Below are 18,872 nucleotides of genomic sequence, written 5' to 3'. Positions count from 1 at the left end.
CCTACTTTATATGGACGCTATTTCAATGAAAAGTATTGGAGTATGAAAATGTCGCGTTTTACATTCAACGCAGGAGGTATACGGCACTAGTTTATGAGCAATTGTCCAACATAATACATTTCAATATGATTATTGTTCCTGTATATTAAAAACGACTGTTTGGTCACCCCGGTTATATATTCCCTGACCGAGGGAATTCATGAACATTATTTGACAACTTAATGAGGTGAATTACACACTAAGGTCGGTGGGGCAAGATAATTAAGCCCATTTAGTCCGCAATTTATACGCATCCATGTGTCTTCATAAAGCCGTGTTTAGAATTTCCTCGTCGTATTTAGAATTTCATTTGCGTTCTTGAAGCTAAATAATGTACAATTTGTTGATTTGATTACGTCTCCGAAAGGAGCTTTGTATAAAGGTGCATATCCGCCTTGCCTAAGAATTACTGTAAAACACAAAGATATCCTGAACACCCTGTATTAGTTCACTAAACGCGTTTTCGGAAATTCTTGCCAACCAATAAGTTTTAAACCAAAGTGCATTTTATTGAATTGTTTATATATTGGTGTAGGTTTATGGAAGGATTTATCCTTAGTCGTTTAAATTTGTACTTATCCCCGCCCAACTTTCCCGATATAGAACCAGACCAATCATACGTAAATATACGTAATTTCATAACATCAACGGGTGGTGTGTCTATTCTAATTAGTTCTATTTAACAAACCTACTTATTTCTATGAATAAAACCTAGTCTTGTTTGCATGGTGCACAATTTATTTCTACATTGCATTCATAAGTAGTGAGATTTTAATTGGTGGACCTAATCATGATATATCTGTCCATGTATTATCATTTCTGGGTGGTTTTGGGGAAAGGCCAGTAGGCACCAGGCCAACATACGCTATTATAACCATTACAAGAAAGTGGGACGAGACGTACGTTCTTAAATGTAGAACAGATCAAGAGATTAATGTTTATCTCATTAGTAATAATATACATATTTCATAACCTCATTCTCGGTGAATAGTAATCCAGCCGACCCCTCAACAGTGGCTCCTACTCGGTTACAATAAAACTAAACTAATATTTCTAAATGTTCTACCTTTATGTAGTTAAATCGCAATCGTAAATATAAAACTATGATCGCAATATAATAGGTACTCTATCCACTGGAAATCCAAACTTGATGCCATTAGAGAAAACCTAATTGTGTCCCGTGTTGATATCTTAACATAAACCACATTACTGTATTGTGTTAAGCGTTCTAAGTTGTTCCATATACAGTATATTATTTGAATTGTATGTGCTATGCTATACTAAAGTACTGATAATGCCTAATCTGTTTACCTAGGCGTTCCACATAACTACTAGTACACACTGCATGTTGCACCAGTGCAGCAAAGTGCATCACATTGCATTGCAGATCTTGCTGCTGCATTGTTTACCTAAATGTAGGAGAATAATACTCCGTATTGCTCACTGTTTATGAAAGGAAAACACAACTTTTTTTAACGATTTGTTTTTATTTCAATTTTGGAACTATGACCAATTATTATAATATATTGAAATCATTCTTATTAGTAAATAATTTAAAATTTAAGTTTCAAGCCTTTTAATCTAATTTAAATTCGACATTAAATTAATATTTCGTACAAAATGTCGATTTAAGATAATTAGTTTTCTCTTTATTTATACTGTACACCCTCTAGATTCTTACCCCTACAGAATAAACCATTCCACTCGCAGGACTGCCCACGTGTGTTGGTGTGTGTAACATCTTCAAACGCTCCATCCACTAAATTTCCTGAGATATTGAATTCCCCCTGTAACCCTACAGAAATTGCTCCTTTTCTTTGATCCGCTTTGCTGTATATCTTTCGAATGTTTTCGTTTTATTTCTTGCGTCGTCCGTCCTGAGAATTTCTAGGACATAACAATAACAATCTAGATTTTTCAAAGACAAAGTTTTATCATATAATACATTTCTATGAACACATCCCTTATTCTTCTGATTGGTTTTGAATGTCTTTTAATTATGAGTCAGTTTTTGGCCAATGTTCATCTATTTATGCATTCACTTGCAGTTTTTAATTCTAAATACAGTACAACAATCTTGATTTATGATCTTGAAACTCCAAGCTCGTATGCCACTGCAGTCACTCACAATTCTTCAGCTTCCCTAACTTTCCATGGCTGCCAGACACAATGTTGATGTTCTATGTCTGTATATCCGCTCACTTCTGCTACATTATTCATTTAGTCACTTCCGCCTCCTTTGACGTCATAACACTCGTACGCTGTCCCCGCCCCCGCCAGCTAATAATATTAAAACACATATTTTGCTTTCTAAAGATTTGCCGACTGATCCTCGAACATAGCGTCGCTGATTAGGTGAATCTGTTTTACTTTGTTCAAATTTTATGTTCTGTCAATGCTTTATCCCAGGTAATCGACTGAAGGTAGCTATCAGTGTATTAACAAGATTTAGTCCTTCTTATCGTAAACTGGATACGCTAGGTTAAACTGTTTCTAAATTATCTATACATAAATGTCTGTGATAAAAGTTAGTATGTTACATTTAGTTAAAATAGTTTTATCTGAATATTTACTATCATTAAGTTTATAATATTTTGAGTTAAATATTTTGTTTACAATGCTCAACCTTAGAAACATAGTTTTTAATAAAGGTTTTAAGTTTGGTCAGCCTTGCACTCTTCACCTGATGGACTGTGAAGCACAGGAGTAGGCGGTTTACTGTACACATTGCACTTTGCACGCATGAATAATCTGCTGCCCAAGTATGTATGTTGACACGGCGATGCTGCTCCGTCCCTCATTAACGTCAAGTGAAATTGTTAAAAGCCCGATAAATAGCATTTAAAGTGATTTAATGTAGAGTATTGGCCGGAGCCCAGTAGGAGCAGCGCCAACGTTTGGCCCTTTGAGACGATGAGTTACGTGTAGTGGTGTAGTCTAGTGACCTGAACAGTGACCACTGGTCCGCACTGTGTGTGTGTGTGTGGGTGTGGGTGATGTGGTCGAGGTGTACGATATGATATCGTGCACAATGTCTATAATAGCACTCATACAATATTCGTCGGCCAAAACACATGACATCAGAGTGAATTGATTACACTTGTAGAAAGATTTATCTCTCAATTAATGGCCTTAGTCTATTTACTGTTTCAATTTACTGTAGTCCTAATACATTTCATTAGTAATTGTAGTAATGGATGTACTATCGATTATTTGACGATTGGACCCAGATTGTCCACATTCAACAGTCAGTTTTTGCATCACAAAAGTACTTGGTGAAAGAAAGTCAAACTTTGTAAGTCGTAAATTTAACTTGCAGATAAGAGCGAGTATTGCTTCGAGTTCTCAGTAAGAAGGATTACAATTACCCTTACTGTTTTATGTCGTTGTTGTTCACTTTGAATTACTCTAATGAAATACGTTATTGGTTTTTCCGTCATATTGGAAGATATATATGCCATTTAGGGATTTATAAACGGTAACATATTCTTTTCAGATTAAAAATGTTTTGTTCGGAATACCTACATTGAAATGTAGCTATTTAAATAGGAAATAAATCTGACAATTTTTAGGGAATATTTTAGTAGAAATCCAACCAGGTAAATGGAAACTCTCTTAGTCTGCAGGTTTGCTGCAGCTGGGGTATTTCAGTTTAAAATGGTTTCGCTTCTTGGACCTTATAGAATGTACTGTACCTTGAGTATAGCCTATTATGTATAAAAAGAAAGAAAACACAATTTTTAACCATTTGAAATATAACTTTACCTGTATCCCACAGCTTTAAACTGAGAGGCAATTGAAATATTTATTAACTTTAAACCCATCTCCCAACTTGTGTATACGATGTAAAAATACAATGGGATTTTATTTTTTAATCATATAATATGAGCTCGCGGCGTATTTTTATTTCCATCGCGATCTGGATGCTGTCAGTGATTTAATGATGTCGCGAGGGCACACAGAGTGTCCCTGTTCTGTAGCAGATCCCTGATCCCCAGACCAGATACAACAGCAAGTGATGTGTTCAGTAGAACGCACGTTGTTGTTTTCGCTTACGCACGTCGCACGAGACTTGGCAACTAGACTGCAACTCTGCTTGGCTCGTTGCCCACACTGCGTTATTGGCTGATCTTTACCGCGAAAATGACATAATAACGGACGTTAACCATCCCTTTATTTAATATTCATAAACAGAGGTGATTCCATAAAACATTCCAAAAATTACCTTTTGACAATCACGGTGCACGATATGTCCTAGATATTACAAGTTTCTGCGAGGAAAGTAGGCCCCTACTATCAAGCCCACACTACAAAATAACAACGACAATCAAAGTGGGTCCTCGCGTTGCGACACGACAGTTTCACTTTTTGAGACACAAATTTTTGGTTATGCAACCCTCCCCCCCCCCTTCCGCTATTACACAGGCACCTGTCCGGAATCTCGACTCCTCCCTACTCAACGATCGCCCTTCTCACTCCATGACATTTGAACATTGTCATTGATCATGAGCAATAATTGCGAAATCGGGACGGAAAATAATAATTCTAAGGGACTAAGCCGCCGCAGTTGTCTTTTATTTTTTGTATTGTTGGTAGCAATGGGGGTTTTTACGATTTTTGTTGCTCGTATGAGTTTAGAGTTTATCTTATTATAGCATGTTGTCGATTACTCTGCACGGTATAACGTATCTGCACGAGCACGAGTCAGGTCAGGTAAACACTAGATGGAAACACTCGCTATTTACTCTATTTGTCCTCCTTTAGCCTCCACTCAGTTTGTTTATACACTAGTCTGCTTTTAAACACAGTTTACTTCCAGACCCTTTAACGCTGTGGTAAACACCAGCGAATGTTGTAAACAGCTACAGACGAGCTTACATTAGAACATCCAGCATTAATGGATTCGACCCACCTCTGCCTTAGTAGCTCGATAAGTGGTCTTGTGTTCATACTATGTACGTATTTATTGTAAAGTCTATCGTATTCTCTTCTGTATTAACCGCATATACGAGATAAAAGTTTTATGTTTTCTTTTACCAAACCATGTAAGAATCACATAAGAATGGACCTAAGTTTGCCTCAAATAAAAATTTAAGTTCACTCATTTAAGCGAAGAAAACAATACAATATTGTATTTATTGGATTCCATGTACAATTAAAAGTGCGGAATGGTTTGCAGTCATATACGTAAGATAAATAACTTTCATGAGTTAAATATTATTATAGTATATAACATATTTTACTCTGTGAGAAGGAGATTTCTCAACTTTGGCGATCGTGCTATTGAGAGAAGCAGTGGAGCTAAGAGCAGCTCACTTCAACAGTTGAATAATGTATAGCGCGAAGCTGCTGGGATTTGAGCCCTTGTGCCTGTCGCACTGCGTCCTCTTCACTGTTAAAGTGTTGTAGTCTTTCAAGTTAAGGCAACTGATGCATCAAAACAATACCCACGCAATTACCATTTAAAATCCCGACATTCTTTTGTAAACACCCTGTATATTGTCAGCTGATTGATGTCTCGGAAAACCTCAGCTGTTGAGTGGAGTGGATTTCTTCCCATGAAACCGCCTACTTTTGGGAACTGAGTAATCGAATATTTGTAGTCTTACCCATAGATTTTTCAAATGAGTCTTCATCTTTAACTTGTGCATGCTAGTGGCGTTATGTCCTCCTGACTATACTGGGCCCTCCTTCATGTCTTATCATCAGTCGACCTTCACGCACATCCTTCATTAATGTGCTAAACAGCATTCAGTATTCCTTCTAGACCTTGCGTGTACACTCTTCGTGTGCTAAATTAAGTGTTAAAGGCGACAGCTCAAGGATATAGTTTCATATTGTTTTGATTCAAAGATGTGTTCAATGTTGCTTTAAATCGAGACAAATGAAAAATAAGGTTTTTATATTTAGAAAGTCAATTTAGTTTTGGTCAGCTACCTACTCAGGTTTAAAGGGTTATAAGTAAACAATCGATATGCTCGTATGTAGTATTAAAGTAAAGTACCACACGATTCCAAATATCGTCAACAAACTATAAATAGGAAGTTATTGTGCATACATATATGGAAATTAACAATTCAAAACAAAAGTAAAATATTTTAAATCTTTTAGCATTAATTTATTATACAACAAAGGATGCCATAAGACCTATGAAATTAGCTGTCATATTATCCATTTTGAAAATATAACATTCGAATGTTTATTATCTCGAAAATAAGAAGCTTTATAAACAATCTCTAAACAATAAAAACGTCTTAAAATAATGTTTGTAAGAAAAAGCATGAAGTAAGGTGTGTTCCATCATACATTTTATAGTTGGGCGCCATATTGGAAAATGTGTGCAATCCCTCAACCGATTATGTGTGATAAATATGTTTAATGGATTAAATTGCTTTTGTATTTATATCTAATAATAAACAAAACCCTAACTCTTTTTTGCCTTAGCACTATGCGCTACAAATAGACATATTCTACTTTATTAGGCTGCATATAAAATACATCGCGAGGATACATAGTTTAATGCTAAAAGAAATCAGCGTAGAATATTTTTATTCGCTTATATTTTTTAAATCCAAACATCCTTTTATGAACAACATATAGTAATAGATCATGGATGTTGTGTTATGAAAATGCTACGATCCGAATCATTGCAGTACCTTTGTTACTTAACAATTTATTGTGAAAAGTATCTTGGAAAGTTATATTTGAAGTGTTGAATTTCGCTGATGAAATAGACTTTGTATTGGTCCGCTTGTAAAGTAAGCCCTAAATAACGAGCTTTAAATCCCCTTTGTGTTCGGCTTATGTGAATCAGTTTCGAATGCCTGACTTTAACTGGGTGGTGTTCTTTAGTAATTCACTCTCTTGAGTATTACCCGAGTGGTAGATGTGGACGTATTGATGTAGAATCAAATCATGAGTTCGCTCTCCACTTGATAACACAACCTATGACGCGACTGACTGTTCTCATGTTGTCTACAACCTGTGCGCACTGACTGTGCAATTTGTACGCAAGGTAATTGAATGCATTGGTAATTTAGACATAGTTATTTGACAGTATAAATGTATGTTTATTCACTGAGTTCATAATATAAATCGTCTATATAAATTTTTCTAGGATAGTAAAACCAAAGATAAAACATAATGTAAAACTGTGTAAGCTCAGCATTTTGGTGAAAAGTTTAGTTTATTAGGAACAAGAATATTTTGTCCCAAATACTTGTACGAAATAAAGTTTTATATTGGACGGTTTTAGGGATTTGTACAATCGTCGACTACTCATATGTTTCTTTGACTTTGTTTGGTTAGGGAAAACAAATAATACATGAGTTGAAAATGTAAACATTAATGTTGTCAATTATACAAAGAAACTTAGATTTTTTAGTTACTGAATATATATGTGTTTACTTTACATTACGGAATATAATAATTAAAAGTGTCAATTTTTAAACTTGGATTCGTGTTAGAAGATCGTTTTAAATAAGTGTGTGTATAAAATAATGCAGGCTTACACCTATATAGTAAATATATTTTTTTTTAGTATCCAGTCAAACGTGGCTACAGAATCTACGTTACATACTGTGACGAGATGTAACTAAGATCAATGTGTGCGAATCAGTTTATCGTCGTTAGTAGTATACTTTATGTATGTACACGAGTGTAGACTGTACGTACACTGTACAGGTATAAAACAACATAGACGCAAGATCTGTTGGTTTCTGATATAAATGGTCTACTGATAAGTGACAAAATGTATCGCAAACGTTGCTTAGGTCTACCGGGTCTTGTGGTGGAGGAAGTAATTTCATATATTGGAGAGAGGAACTGGTCAATAGAGCCACCCCAGGGACCCTATATGACCATTCTCCTTTGTTGTTAGCTGCCCTCCAGCATTTTCTTATAAGTTATTGGGAATATTTGATCTGCGTATTGCAATGACTAATCATTAATTTTTTAAGTATTATTATTATTGTTGTGGTGCCAAACATTGCATATTTTTATAATTACATTATTTGAATTATAATATTTCTACTACGTAACTAAATAATACTACAACTGATATAATATCAGAATATTACGACGCCAACACCTATTCTTATTTTTAGAGACAGGGCGAGGGATGAGTGAATGGTCGAGACAATCAAGCTGTGTACAGACTAAGATCAGTTTGTTGTTCATCCAGGAACATTTTGGATCAAGGACCGTTAACATGGCTTGTTCTGACTCACATTTCAACGGTGCCAAGGAAACCTGAGTATATAAGTTTCCAAACGATTGTACAATCAGAGCGAGCTCACGCGCCATTGGTCGATGTTACACGGTGGTGAGCGATTCTGGATCGTCATTGGCTGTCTGTCGTTACACATACAACATCGTTTTACAACAATATATAGCAATCGTATTGCTTTGTGTTTTAATTAAGGCAAAAGAAAATCGTTGTCTATACCAATTGGTTTAGTGTACAATGTAAAACAAATCACTTTATAATGTAATTAATTTACGTTATTTCTTATAAGTTAGTTCGTAGTTAGCTTTAACGACGACTTCACATTTCACAACAATGCTTTAAATCTTAAAACATACGAAAGAAGTTAACTAATGCGACGGAGGTAGATGTAATTCATCGCATTTGTTGTTGATTCTGATTTTATGGTTGAACCGGTTTAATCCATTTCCATTAATCAGACAAACAAAATCTAACGAAAGCGAGTAATTACGTATTTAGAATCCTTGTTGGTGGATATCTTGGAGTAAACTGTTCATTTGGGAAAACCTCAATGGTTCTTTTATGTCACTTCCCAAGATTATTTCTTTTGTGTTGTGAAATTGAGACTGGAGTAAAATTAATTACATTTCGTTTTCAGTTTTTTAACCCTCTGACTTTGTTTCTTTTTATTGTTTATCCTAAAAGACGACAAATTATTTTTACGTTTCGTTGCGTTTTTCTTGTTCAAAACTTGTTTAAATAAATAGTTAGACAAATTATGTAATTTTTTTTTCTATTTCGATGACGTGTCACCCCTTGTTAACTAAATGATAATGCCCATTTACAAGAATGTACTGTATTTAAAAATCAGGCTCAGAATGATTTCTTTGGCCCTACACTTTTTACATTTACTATTAACACAGCAGTCAGTATCCAATAGTCAATGTTTTTGCCTTGGGCGAAACCTCTACTATCACTCCTGTTCATAAATTTACTGTATTTTGATTAATTCTCCGAAGCCATGTCACACGAGTAACATGAGGTTAGGTTGAGTGACTAGTTCCTTACTTATCTTACTTATCTGTCCTAGCTCTATAAACAAAACAGTGGGGATGAATGAGTGATAAAAGATAGCTTTATGATCATGCAAGAGACACATTAATGTAAGCCAACCAGAAAACAAGTCTAGATAAGATTCAAACTTTTTGTCAACGAGGCGATACTTCAAGAAGTTTGAAACGAAATGTGCTTAGATTTTCAGAACATGTTATATGCAAAACATCTTCTATAATTTGATTGCAAATTGTCCATTCATTCATATATTGAAACCGGTGTTACTGTAATACATAACTATCTTAAGAGGGCATTATTTTTGTGGTATTGATTTTGGTTGAATTGAAGTTGGTACTTGGTGGATAAGTATAAGTTGGTACACATTACGGGGCTGTGTACATTGCCTCGTGAACCAGACGCTATTTTTTGTATTATTTTATGTGATGCTCACAACTTAACCCTACTGTATACAACCATAGACTTCTCATCCCATTGTAAATTTTGAAGCACGTTTTTTGTGTCTAGTTCATGTACGGTGACACTGGGCGCTAGTGTCGACGAAACTTTGTGTCTATTATTTTAGGGTTAATTTCTTGATTTGTGCTTTACTGTTTGGTTATATAACTAGGGGACAAGTTATTGTTTATGATTAGATCGTATTACTTGGTTAAACGAGGTTTTAAATGGCTGTAATAACGGGAAACAAATTGTAAACAAAACACGACCTCTACATAAACCGTACAGAACTAACAATAAAATTGTCTTCAGCTGTTCCATAAGGATGAGAAATCTACACAACGTTGTTTCCACGTCGTACTTCGTTCAGTATTTTTACTCATTTTGAAATTATTTGAAGATTGAGAGAAGATAAATATCAGGCAACAACTTCACTCCAGAGTTCAAATTGCAGTGACTTTAGTTTACACTAGTGCATAAGCCCTCGTACCCAGTGAACATTGTCGGTCGTGTAACGTTGTGAGAGGGTGTGGTATTTGGGCGCGAGGCGTTAACTGCATCATTTGCATTTACCATCGCCGCTGCTATTGAATGATAACAGTTACCAACTCTCTGCCAAGTTCTTAGCTTCGGTTCATTAAATATCAAAATAAATATGTTATTTTCTTTGAATTCTTCGTCATGCTTAACAAAGTTGAAACGTTTATCAGGTCTCGCTAACGTCACACTTTATTTAATCGTTAATAACTATTCATAACATTGAACTTATCCTTAAAGCAGCAAGCACCGCCTTGTGCTGTTGTGGCGACTGCGCCTCATGTTCAAGTACTTGCACCACTTGCGTCAATCGCTTGCTTCCTCACCGACGCTATTATCCAATCAGCAGCAATCACGATTGATGTGACCAATCAGGGAGACGGCTGACAGATCGGTATCCGGTGCCTCCACCCTCACCACATGGCTCTTACCTGCTGTTGTGTTGTGTCATATGTAATATCAGTAGGTACATTACTAATGTACTGTATTATTGTTTCGGCTGTTCAAAGTAGTTGTTAAACATGAAAGGAAATCGACTGTTACTTGCACAGTCAGCAAATTCTACTTTATAAAATTAAGTGAACACAATTGAGCGACAATCTCTCACTCTGCAATTTAGCATTATTAATTATTATTATATAATCCAGGCAAGAGACTTAACAATACAGTAGGATAAGAAGTACTCGTTATCTGTTCAAATTAAATTACAATATTAATTATTACAATGTCCTAATATAGTAATCGATTATTTTCCGCGTGGTGACACTGAACCTTGTCAGTTAGCTCTCTTGTTGGTCGTTAGGTCATAACACGTCCACTAGTACGAAGCATTACCAGATTAGTCACAGTTGTCTGTAGAGTACCCAGCATGCCACACACAGTGTCTGCGTGTCTGATCAGTTTACAGCTCCTGGACCCCGATATGGTGGACAGCTTAAACCTGGTTTAACATAGATTTGAGGAAAAATATGTATAATCTTCTAATAATTTCGGCAAGAGGTACACCGCTTGAGGACTTGATATTAGTCTGTGGCATGCGATGGTGGATTATCTGGATGGTTCAATGTGTTTTTAAATATACGTCGGTTAGAATAAAGAAACGGCAACACAAATTTGACGTTTAAAACTTTATAAACAGGTAATTTACCGCACAAAGCATTGATAAATGTCAGGTAACGCCAACCATCTCGTCGGTGGATGGCAATTTTCAAGGGTATGTGTTTAACTGATATTAATTGATCAATCTGTGTATTCATAAAATAACCCGGCTACTGCGAAAGCCTTCAAAAACATACCCATGCTACCTCGGGTTTATTGGGTATTCCCTGTAAATTTCAGCTCATACTTACCGTTAATGAAATAATAGACGCAAACACAATTCCATACTTCCCTACCTATAGTATTAGTAGGGCTCCCTAAAAGTTTAATTTATCTACTTTTATTTGCACATGGAAACATATTTCTCCAGACATTTAAATAATGCTATGCGATATTGATCATTGTTATAGGCCAACCAATATGGGGAAGAGTGTTAATTTACAACCCAATGTTTCGTAGTGATGATAACCCCCTCTCCTCCTCCCCCCCCCCCCACATAACAGTAAGGAGCCAGGTGTACGCACATGTTATAACGCTCCCGTGGGCCCTCGCTTACTTTTTGTCATGAAATAACACGTTCAATCTTTCAACATGTTGTTCATCATCAGCGTTTCGTTTTCAGTCCGCCATAAGATCGTACTTGCTTTTAAGTTAAATTGAGAAAATTTTTGTAACAAAATTACACCTATTTTCACAGACTTGCTTTTGTCTATCCGTGTATGAATCTCCTGTTTGTGCTAGTGATTTCCCACCAACGTTCCCCACGAACACTGGAATTTGTGTCTTTTGTATACGCCATACTTGTTGCTAAGAACTACAAATACTACTCAGAACTGATCTTATTTATATAAGTGTTATATCTTAATTAACAATGAGTCGCAACAATACCATAATAATACATTTGTATTATACAAAATGAGCCAAAACTTCAAACGTTCATCCCGTCGTTACGCAAAAATACTAGACTGTGTCAGTTCAAATTTACCATAGGAACAGTGTACACTCTATTTCAGTGATTGTCATTGCCATATAGCATAGCCGATTAACAATTTTGTTTAGGGTTCCGTCCCAGACTATGAAAAATAGGCGTAGCGCATTTGAACTAGTTATAAGTGTCAAAACTTAGTACATCTTCTATTATATGTAAATAAATATTTTCTCACGATCTTGTAGTTTAATCCGCTGGGTCAAAATATGTAGACTTGTCAAAGATTATATTACACAAAGTCACATAACAACATAAGATTATAACATATTATAAAGTATACTACTACAGTATTGAGATTCCAATCTCAATAGTGTACGTGGTACTTGAAGATCGGCAATATAATTTGATGTTTCTGTATCTCACTCATTACCAATAGATGTTCGTACATCCCCTACCCTGGAAAACGCAGTAATGCCTTAGCAAATATTACTAGAGATATACACTTAAACATTATAACAGAGTGAATAGAATAAAAATATCACAAGAAAACAAAACGAGTCCGGAGTACCTGTGTGAATTAGTCCTTTAGGCCCACCAGGGACATTATCTCTGTGCTACCCCCACATTCGCAGTACTCGAGACCGACAACAATACAGTCAGGGTCCGGGCCTTGTATTGCAATGAACTGTAGTGTATCATTACCACACTTGCCATTACCACCAAAACCACAATTATCTCAGGTGTAATGTTTCCTACGTGTCTCGTGTAGGTTTCAATGAGTTACCTCCATTGCGACACTCGTACTGACCTTTGTTGCTCTGTTTGTCAGACCGGGGAACGGGTTTCGCGTTAATTAAGTACTATATGGTTGTATATTAAAACAAATACTCCCTTAACTTAACAGAAATGGTAAACGGTTTCTGATTAGATCCTAGCGTTCTAGGATGCGAAATAAGGAAACAAACAAAGTATGCGAAATATGGCATACCCGTAGTGTAAACTTTTCTTACAAGACAAGGTCTCGGATCCTTGGATGACAATGTTATCCTCTGCAGTATTTTACTTGTTGCTGATTTCTGCCTTTTGGGCCTCTTCTGACAAGAGAATGCCCTAAATATCTAGATGTTAAGGTACATATATATGTTACCTGTTGTAGCTGACTCTTGTCTCTTGTTGCAGCATATGGTGCAGACAGGCATGACGCCGTCGCCGTACGCCACACAGTTCGCCCAGAACGGCGAGGCTGCTGGTCCTCTGAAGGCGGCGGAAGCTGGTAAAGAAGCTCCCGTAGTGCCTGGACCACCCTTCTCCCCGCCACCTGCCACTCTACCTCTCAACGGCATCGAACAACCCTCCGTAACAATTGTAAGTAACTTCAGCCTATTATGTATTATCAACCTATTTATTGTCGTGCTTGTGTGTGTTCTCCAGTATACGTCAGTCAGCTCAGTTTAAAAAAAAATATTAGGTAACATTTAGAACCGTTACAAATCACAGGGTGTCCACATTGTGGAAAGTCAGGGATAGTCATGGAAAAAAATTCTGGTCATTGAAAGTCATGGAAATCCCCAATGATGGATGGATTTGAAGGGACCTTTTAATAGTGAGTCGGTTTAATAGTTAATAGTAGTTTAATAGTTTAATAGTGAGCTAGTGAGTCGGTGGCTCAGTCGGTAGCGTCGCGGACTTCGGGCCCAAGGCAGCGATGTCGTGGGTTCGGATCCTGGTCACTGCCGATAACATTTTATCAGTACAGTTCACCTTTGTACTGTACCGGCTCACTCCTTGCTTTGCTGTTAACGATCCACGCACGGGCGCTTAGTCTATGTGGACGGGCAAATGCAAGGTTAAAAGAGGCCGCCAACCTCTTTATTTAAAAAAGAAAAAAAAAATACTCTAGGCAGCTGTAACCCTGAATATTGTAGCATTTTTCAGAATGTTTCGCAAATGTACAACAATTAAATTTATAAAAGTTGAATTAGTTTATGAGTTTTGTGTTTCTATTAGTTCATTGTTGTACCTATTGTACTCCATTGTTATCTGTTAATACATATTTCAGTATTTTCTGTGAAATAACCTATCCAGGCAGTAATATTCGTGTGTGCATGTTATATTATAATGTGCGAGTAAAGTTAGTGAGTCATGGAAATCATTGGTAAATGGTCATGGATAGTCATGGAAATTAATGACAAATTTTCTGTGGACACCCTGAATCAAAACCACAAAACTTTAAATATTTTTTTGAAAATATTAGTTAAAATTAACTGAGTATTTATTGCAATCATAATTATATTACACAAAACATTAACAGGGGATAATGTTCTGTGAGGATAATGTGGCTTTTTTAAGAATTAATTGCCTCATTTGTTATTTCCTTGAGATAGCTTTATCAACATTTAATCGGCACATTTTAAATGGAAATGTAATTTACACGATATGCCACTGCCATCATAACGTTTGGACGATCCAAAACGCCTCAAAGTATTGCTTATCTTTCATTCATTGGCTCATTTAGTTTTGCTTGCTTAATTCGGTCGTGATTCCACCTCTCGGCTGGATAGTTGTGATAGTTCATCTGCAGAGTTGGTTTGAGGAGCAATGCTGAAGTAGAGATAGAGTCCTGCCTAGCTAGGTTGGTTCTGCATTGATCCCAGGTTTATCAAGTGGGCCATCTCTACATTGGCTTGTGGCTGATTCTTGTTATACTTTCGTCTGTTTTATATCTAAACCATAGTCTATATTTCTTAAAACGCTCCCCTATTTATAATAACGCAACAGTTATTAAAGCTACTTCAGTATTGAACAGCATTGTTTTACAAGGGATTCCTATTGAAATTAGTCGATCATTAAGATTGCTCGATTGTGTTTTTAGACCAGTTTAAATTTTAATGCATTACACACTTGCTAAAAATTCCCAGAAATAGACAAATCTACGATTCCCTTATTTGTACATACGAGGCCTAACCATATGCAATCCTCTACAATACTGGACATTCTATAAAAGAACAAAACTTGGTTGCCTGTGCTGGATGATTCGATTTTCATTTTTCCCATTGTTCAACATAGGGTCGGTATCCATTCAATTTGCTGTGATAGACTAGTAAAGTTCCCTTGTGTCGTCTATGTTATCCTCAGCACAGTTGCTTATACCTGATTGATGATTGGCCTTGAGTGTTGAGTGACCGGTCCACAGTGACTGGTCCAAGGCTTGTGATGTTGCTTCACATATAACGTAATGGTAATGTAATGTATGTATCCAGCGGCAAGGCCGACAGGTGGTCTCATACCTGGGGCATCTCACATTCTCCTGTAGATAGATGCTGCAATGCCGTGTTGACTACCTCATTCATTGAATACTCGAATAATGCATAGTCCTTGACACAATTATCTAAGATATACTCACCAATCGTCAATGATAAAACTAAACACTTGCTAAAACATAACACACATACAAAAAAAAAACAAAAAAAAAAAAAAAAACATGTGAGTTAATTTTTTATGGGCTGAACTTTGGATCGACTACAGTAGTTGATAATGCCAACGACGTGGCGAAACATATCCTTACCTCCGCATGCAATAATCTGTAGTTGATCGACGGTGGTGAATCATTTCTGTTCGATTACCTGCAGCTGAGGGGCTATCCCAGGCAGTTAAATCACATCTTTCATGTATACCAGGACGGGTATTATTTAAGGTTGGCTTTGAATGTCGTTATACTGTAGAGTAGACTCTTTATAAAATTGATTGCATTTTAAACGTGAATCTTAATATAACCATACATAGCAATATAGCCTTATTGGACTATCCAATCGAAACACTTATACAGTAATAAATTTGGTGTTAAAAGATTTTTTTAGAACCGCATTAAAATTGTCTAAAATAAAGTAATCACGTTTTGGGCGCTTTGATTTTGTTGTTCTCTTTTACAACAAATATTTGTATGAGTCAACTTCAGGGTTTCCAATTTTTAAAAGTCAATTTAAAGCTGTGCATTTCGTATCCAGGTCGACCTAGCTCTGACGCCAGTAGTCTGGAAAGTTGGCGACAAAATTTGCTCTCCTGGAAAAATTTGAAGAGTTTTTATGAACGTTGTGCTGATTCCGAGTTGCAACGATAGCGCAACTAGTGCTTTCAATATCGCTACAATCGACCGTTATGCTAACTTTATTATATCGATCTGATATGCGGGGTTTCTTTTCAAACTACCAGTACTATTTTCAGTCTATCCTGAGTCTTCTTCTTCTTATAACGAACAAATATAAGTTTAACTAACATTTGTATTCATGTTAAACTATAGTATCCAATAGCCATTGGTTAAACTTTTAAAATTGGAAATGTAATTTGATAACATTAATTTCATGTTTTTATTACGAGTAAAATTGTATTTCTGACATAAGTTCAAATTGTGAAATTTAATTAAAACTGTAATTAAAATTAGTGAAATCAATAGAATGATATTTAAAGAGTTTGCTACCAATTTAAAACTTGAATAGCTTGATGTTATTTTCATATTGTTTTCACTGTACTCTAAAGTATCTAACTATTTCCACGTAAAATAACATATCTCAACATTTACCTTGCCTTTATCTACAATTTAGATTTGGTGTGTCCAATTTGCTTGGCACGATGAATATATTCCAACCTCGGCCTGAAAATAAATCATTCATCACGAAAGTATGAATCAAAAGTAGGTTAGGACATGTGGACAACTTGTTCGTTGGTAGATGGTAAAAGTACGCCCAAACGCCCCAAACCTCGCCGCTTGTGAAATACAGCTTCGCACCATGTAATTCTCGCGGTGCGTGATACGTGCTCGGTGCTTGGCTTTAGCTGGCTTTCGTGTTACCTAACAAATCATAGTAAAGCTCCACGTAGAAGTCAAGATGGCCGACCACTAGACCAGCTAGATAACGTACGTTGAGATATACTTGTGTTTACGACGATGCTTTCTTTTGTGTTTGATCGTCAGTGGTCACATTTATGTCATTGAACGAAACAAAATATTCATCTGTAAGCACAGTACGAAAATAGAGTAATCATTAAAAATGGTTTACCATCGATATTTTCAGAAGTATGAAGACAGCAATGATGTCCATTTGATATAGTTTACAATATCCTTGTGTAAATTACATTTTGCTTTAAACCGCATAACGAAAGTGCAGCCCCTTTGTGAAACTAGATTCAATTTCAAATTAATTTCCCTTCAATAGCGATTGCTATTGAATGCGATTATTATGAAAGCCTTAATTGCATTCTGCCAGGTATTTAGACGCAGTTAAAATCTATTATTTTGAGAGTACTCATGTGATAATCGATTGGTTACCAAACTTCCTATCGGCTGTTGTTGATGTAGAATTATTGTTTTAAATGCTAGAATGCAGCATTACAATATTAGTATTATCAACATTTACGCCTTGTACAGCTGTCATACAAGTCGATATTATTATTTAAATTGTCATATTTTATCGTGAAAGGCACATCTGAGCCCAGAAGTTGGGACTCGTATTACTGCATACCTATCTAAGAGGACCTTGAAACGTATTGGACATTTATTTTATCTTCGGCCAACGACAGGACAAGGAAAATCAATGGAAAGTTATATCCAACTTTTAATAACGGAGAGTTTACCAATTAAACTGTTACTCGTTAAATATTTACGGAAAGAATTGCTGGCTCATATCCTAACGTTATTAACTTTGAACTTCCTCGAGCAAACTAGCATTTTATGCATCAATATTCAGATTATTAATAATTGTGAAATAAACTGTTTAAGGGGATGGACATGGAAATTTCCTCGGAGTCAATTTTAATATTTTTCTGATTAAAATTTACTTATTTATTGTAACTTTGCAAGAAAATCTTTAACATAAAACATGATAATTATGTTGTATTCCACATAGCTTGAATATATATATGAGTAGCCTAAATTGTATGTTTCAATGCCGCCTTTGTCGGCGAGGTGATCTGAGGACAATGTATCGTTAAAGTATTTTGTCACATACGCAAGCTTGACCAGTGACCGATTTGTTTTGTTTTTATTTTATTTTTTTATGTCCCAGGAGGCCAAAAACACTATTTAAAATATTTATTTATGTGTAACAGTGTCCGTTAAAGCGATAACTCGAGTAGTTTTTGTACGATTGTGACTACATTTGACATAATGTGCGGGGCTGTCGTGTATACACTTGGATGAGTTCGCGAACCAGCAGGTCTGGGTTATATGATCGGCGTGTTATGGGGGGTTTGAAAATCAAAAACATGGGGGTTTCCAATTTTTACAGTTTGAAGTGTTAAAGGTGGGGGCGTAACGGGGAAAAGGGAACAAAAAACTGTTCATTTAAAATCTCCGTGTTATTTTTATGGAGTAAAAGTAAACAGTTGTAGTTTTCTTGTTTATGGATATATTTTGATATAATTTATTTGTATAAACTATTGTATATAACTATGAAATGTGTGTAAAAACAATGGTTCAGTACGATGTAACACTTGACTATGTGAAAAGTGCGCAATATTATATTATTTTCATAACTTTTTCATCTCCTGTTTACAGTTGCA

The 18,872-nt window shown here is 35.9% G+C and overlaps 1 protein-coding gene across 8 annotated transcripts in view; it reads left to right on the top strand.

Annotated features, from left to right (window-relative positions):
- Positions 1 to 18,872, top strand: part of LOC129005593 (RNA binding protein fox-1 homolog 3) — a 273,760-nt gene that overhangs the window by 209,442 nt on the left and 45,446 nt on the right. For all 8 annotated transcript variants that reach the window (XM_054434546.1, XM_054434565.1, XM_054434552.1 and 5 more), the window contains exon 2: positions 13,497 to 13,682. In XM_054434546.1, the coding sequence (XP_054290521.1) occupies positions 13,497 to 13,682 (186 nt within the window). The remainder of the gene's footprint in view (positions 1 to 13,496; positions 13,683 to 18,872) is intronic.

The sequence above is a fragment of the Macrosteles quadrilineatus genome, unplaced genomic scaffold (genome assembly GCF_028750875.1).
Source record: "Macrosteles quadrilineatus isolate MER2022 unplaced genomic scaffold, UCM_ALF_1.0 Scaffold_1__1_contigs__length_201487025, whole genome shotgun sequence".
Taxonomy (NCBI): Eukaryota; Metazoa; Arthropoda; class Insecta; order Hemiptera; family Cicadellidae; genus Macrosteles; species Macrosteles quadrilineatus.
The sequence above is the reverse complement of the archived record's forward strand: the minus strand, read 5'-3'. Positions and strand labels throughout refer to the sequence as shown.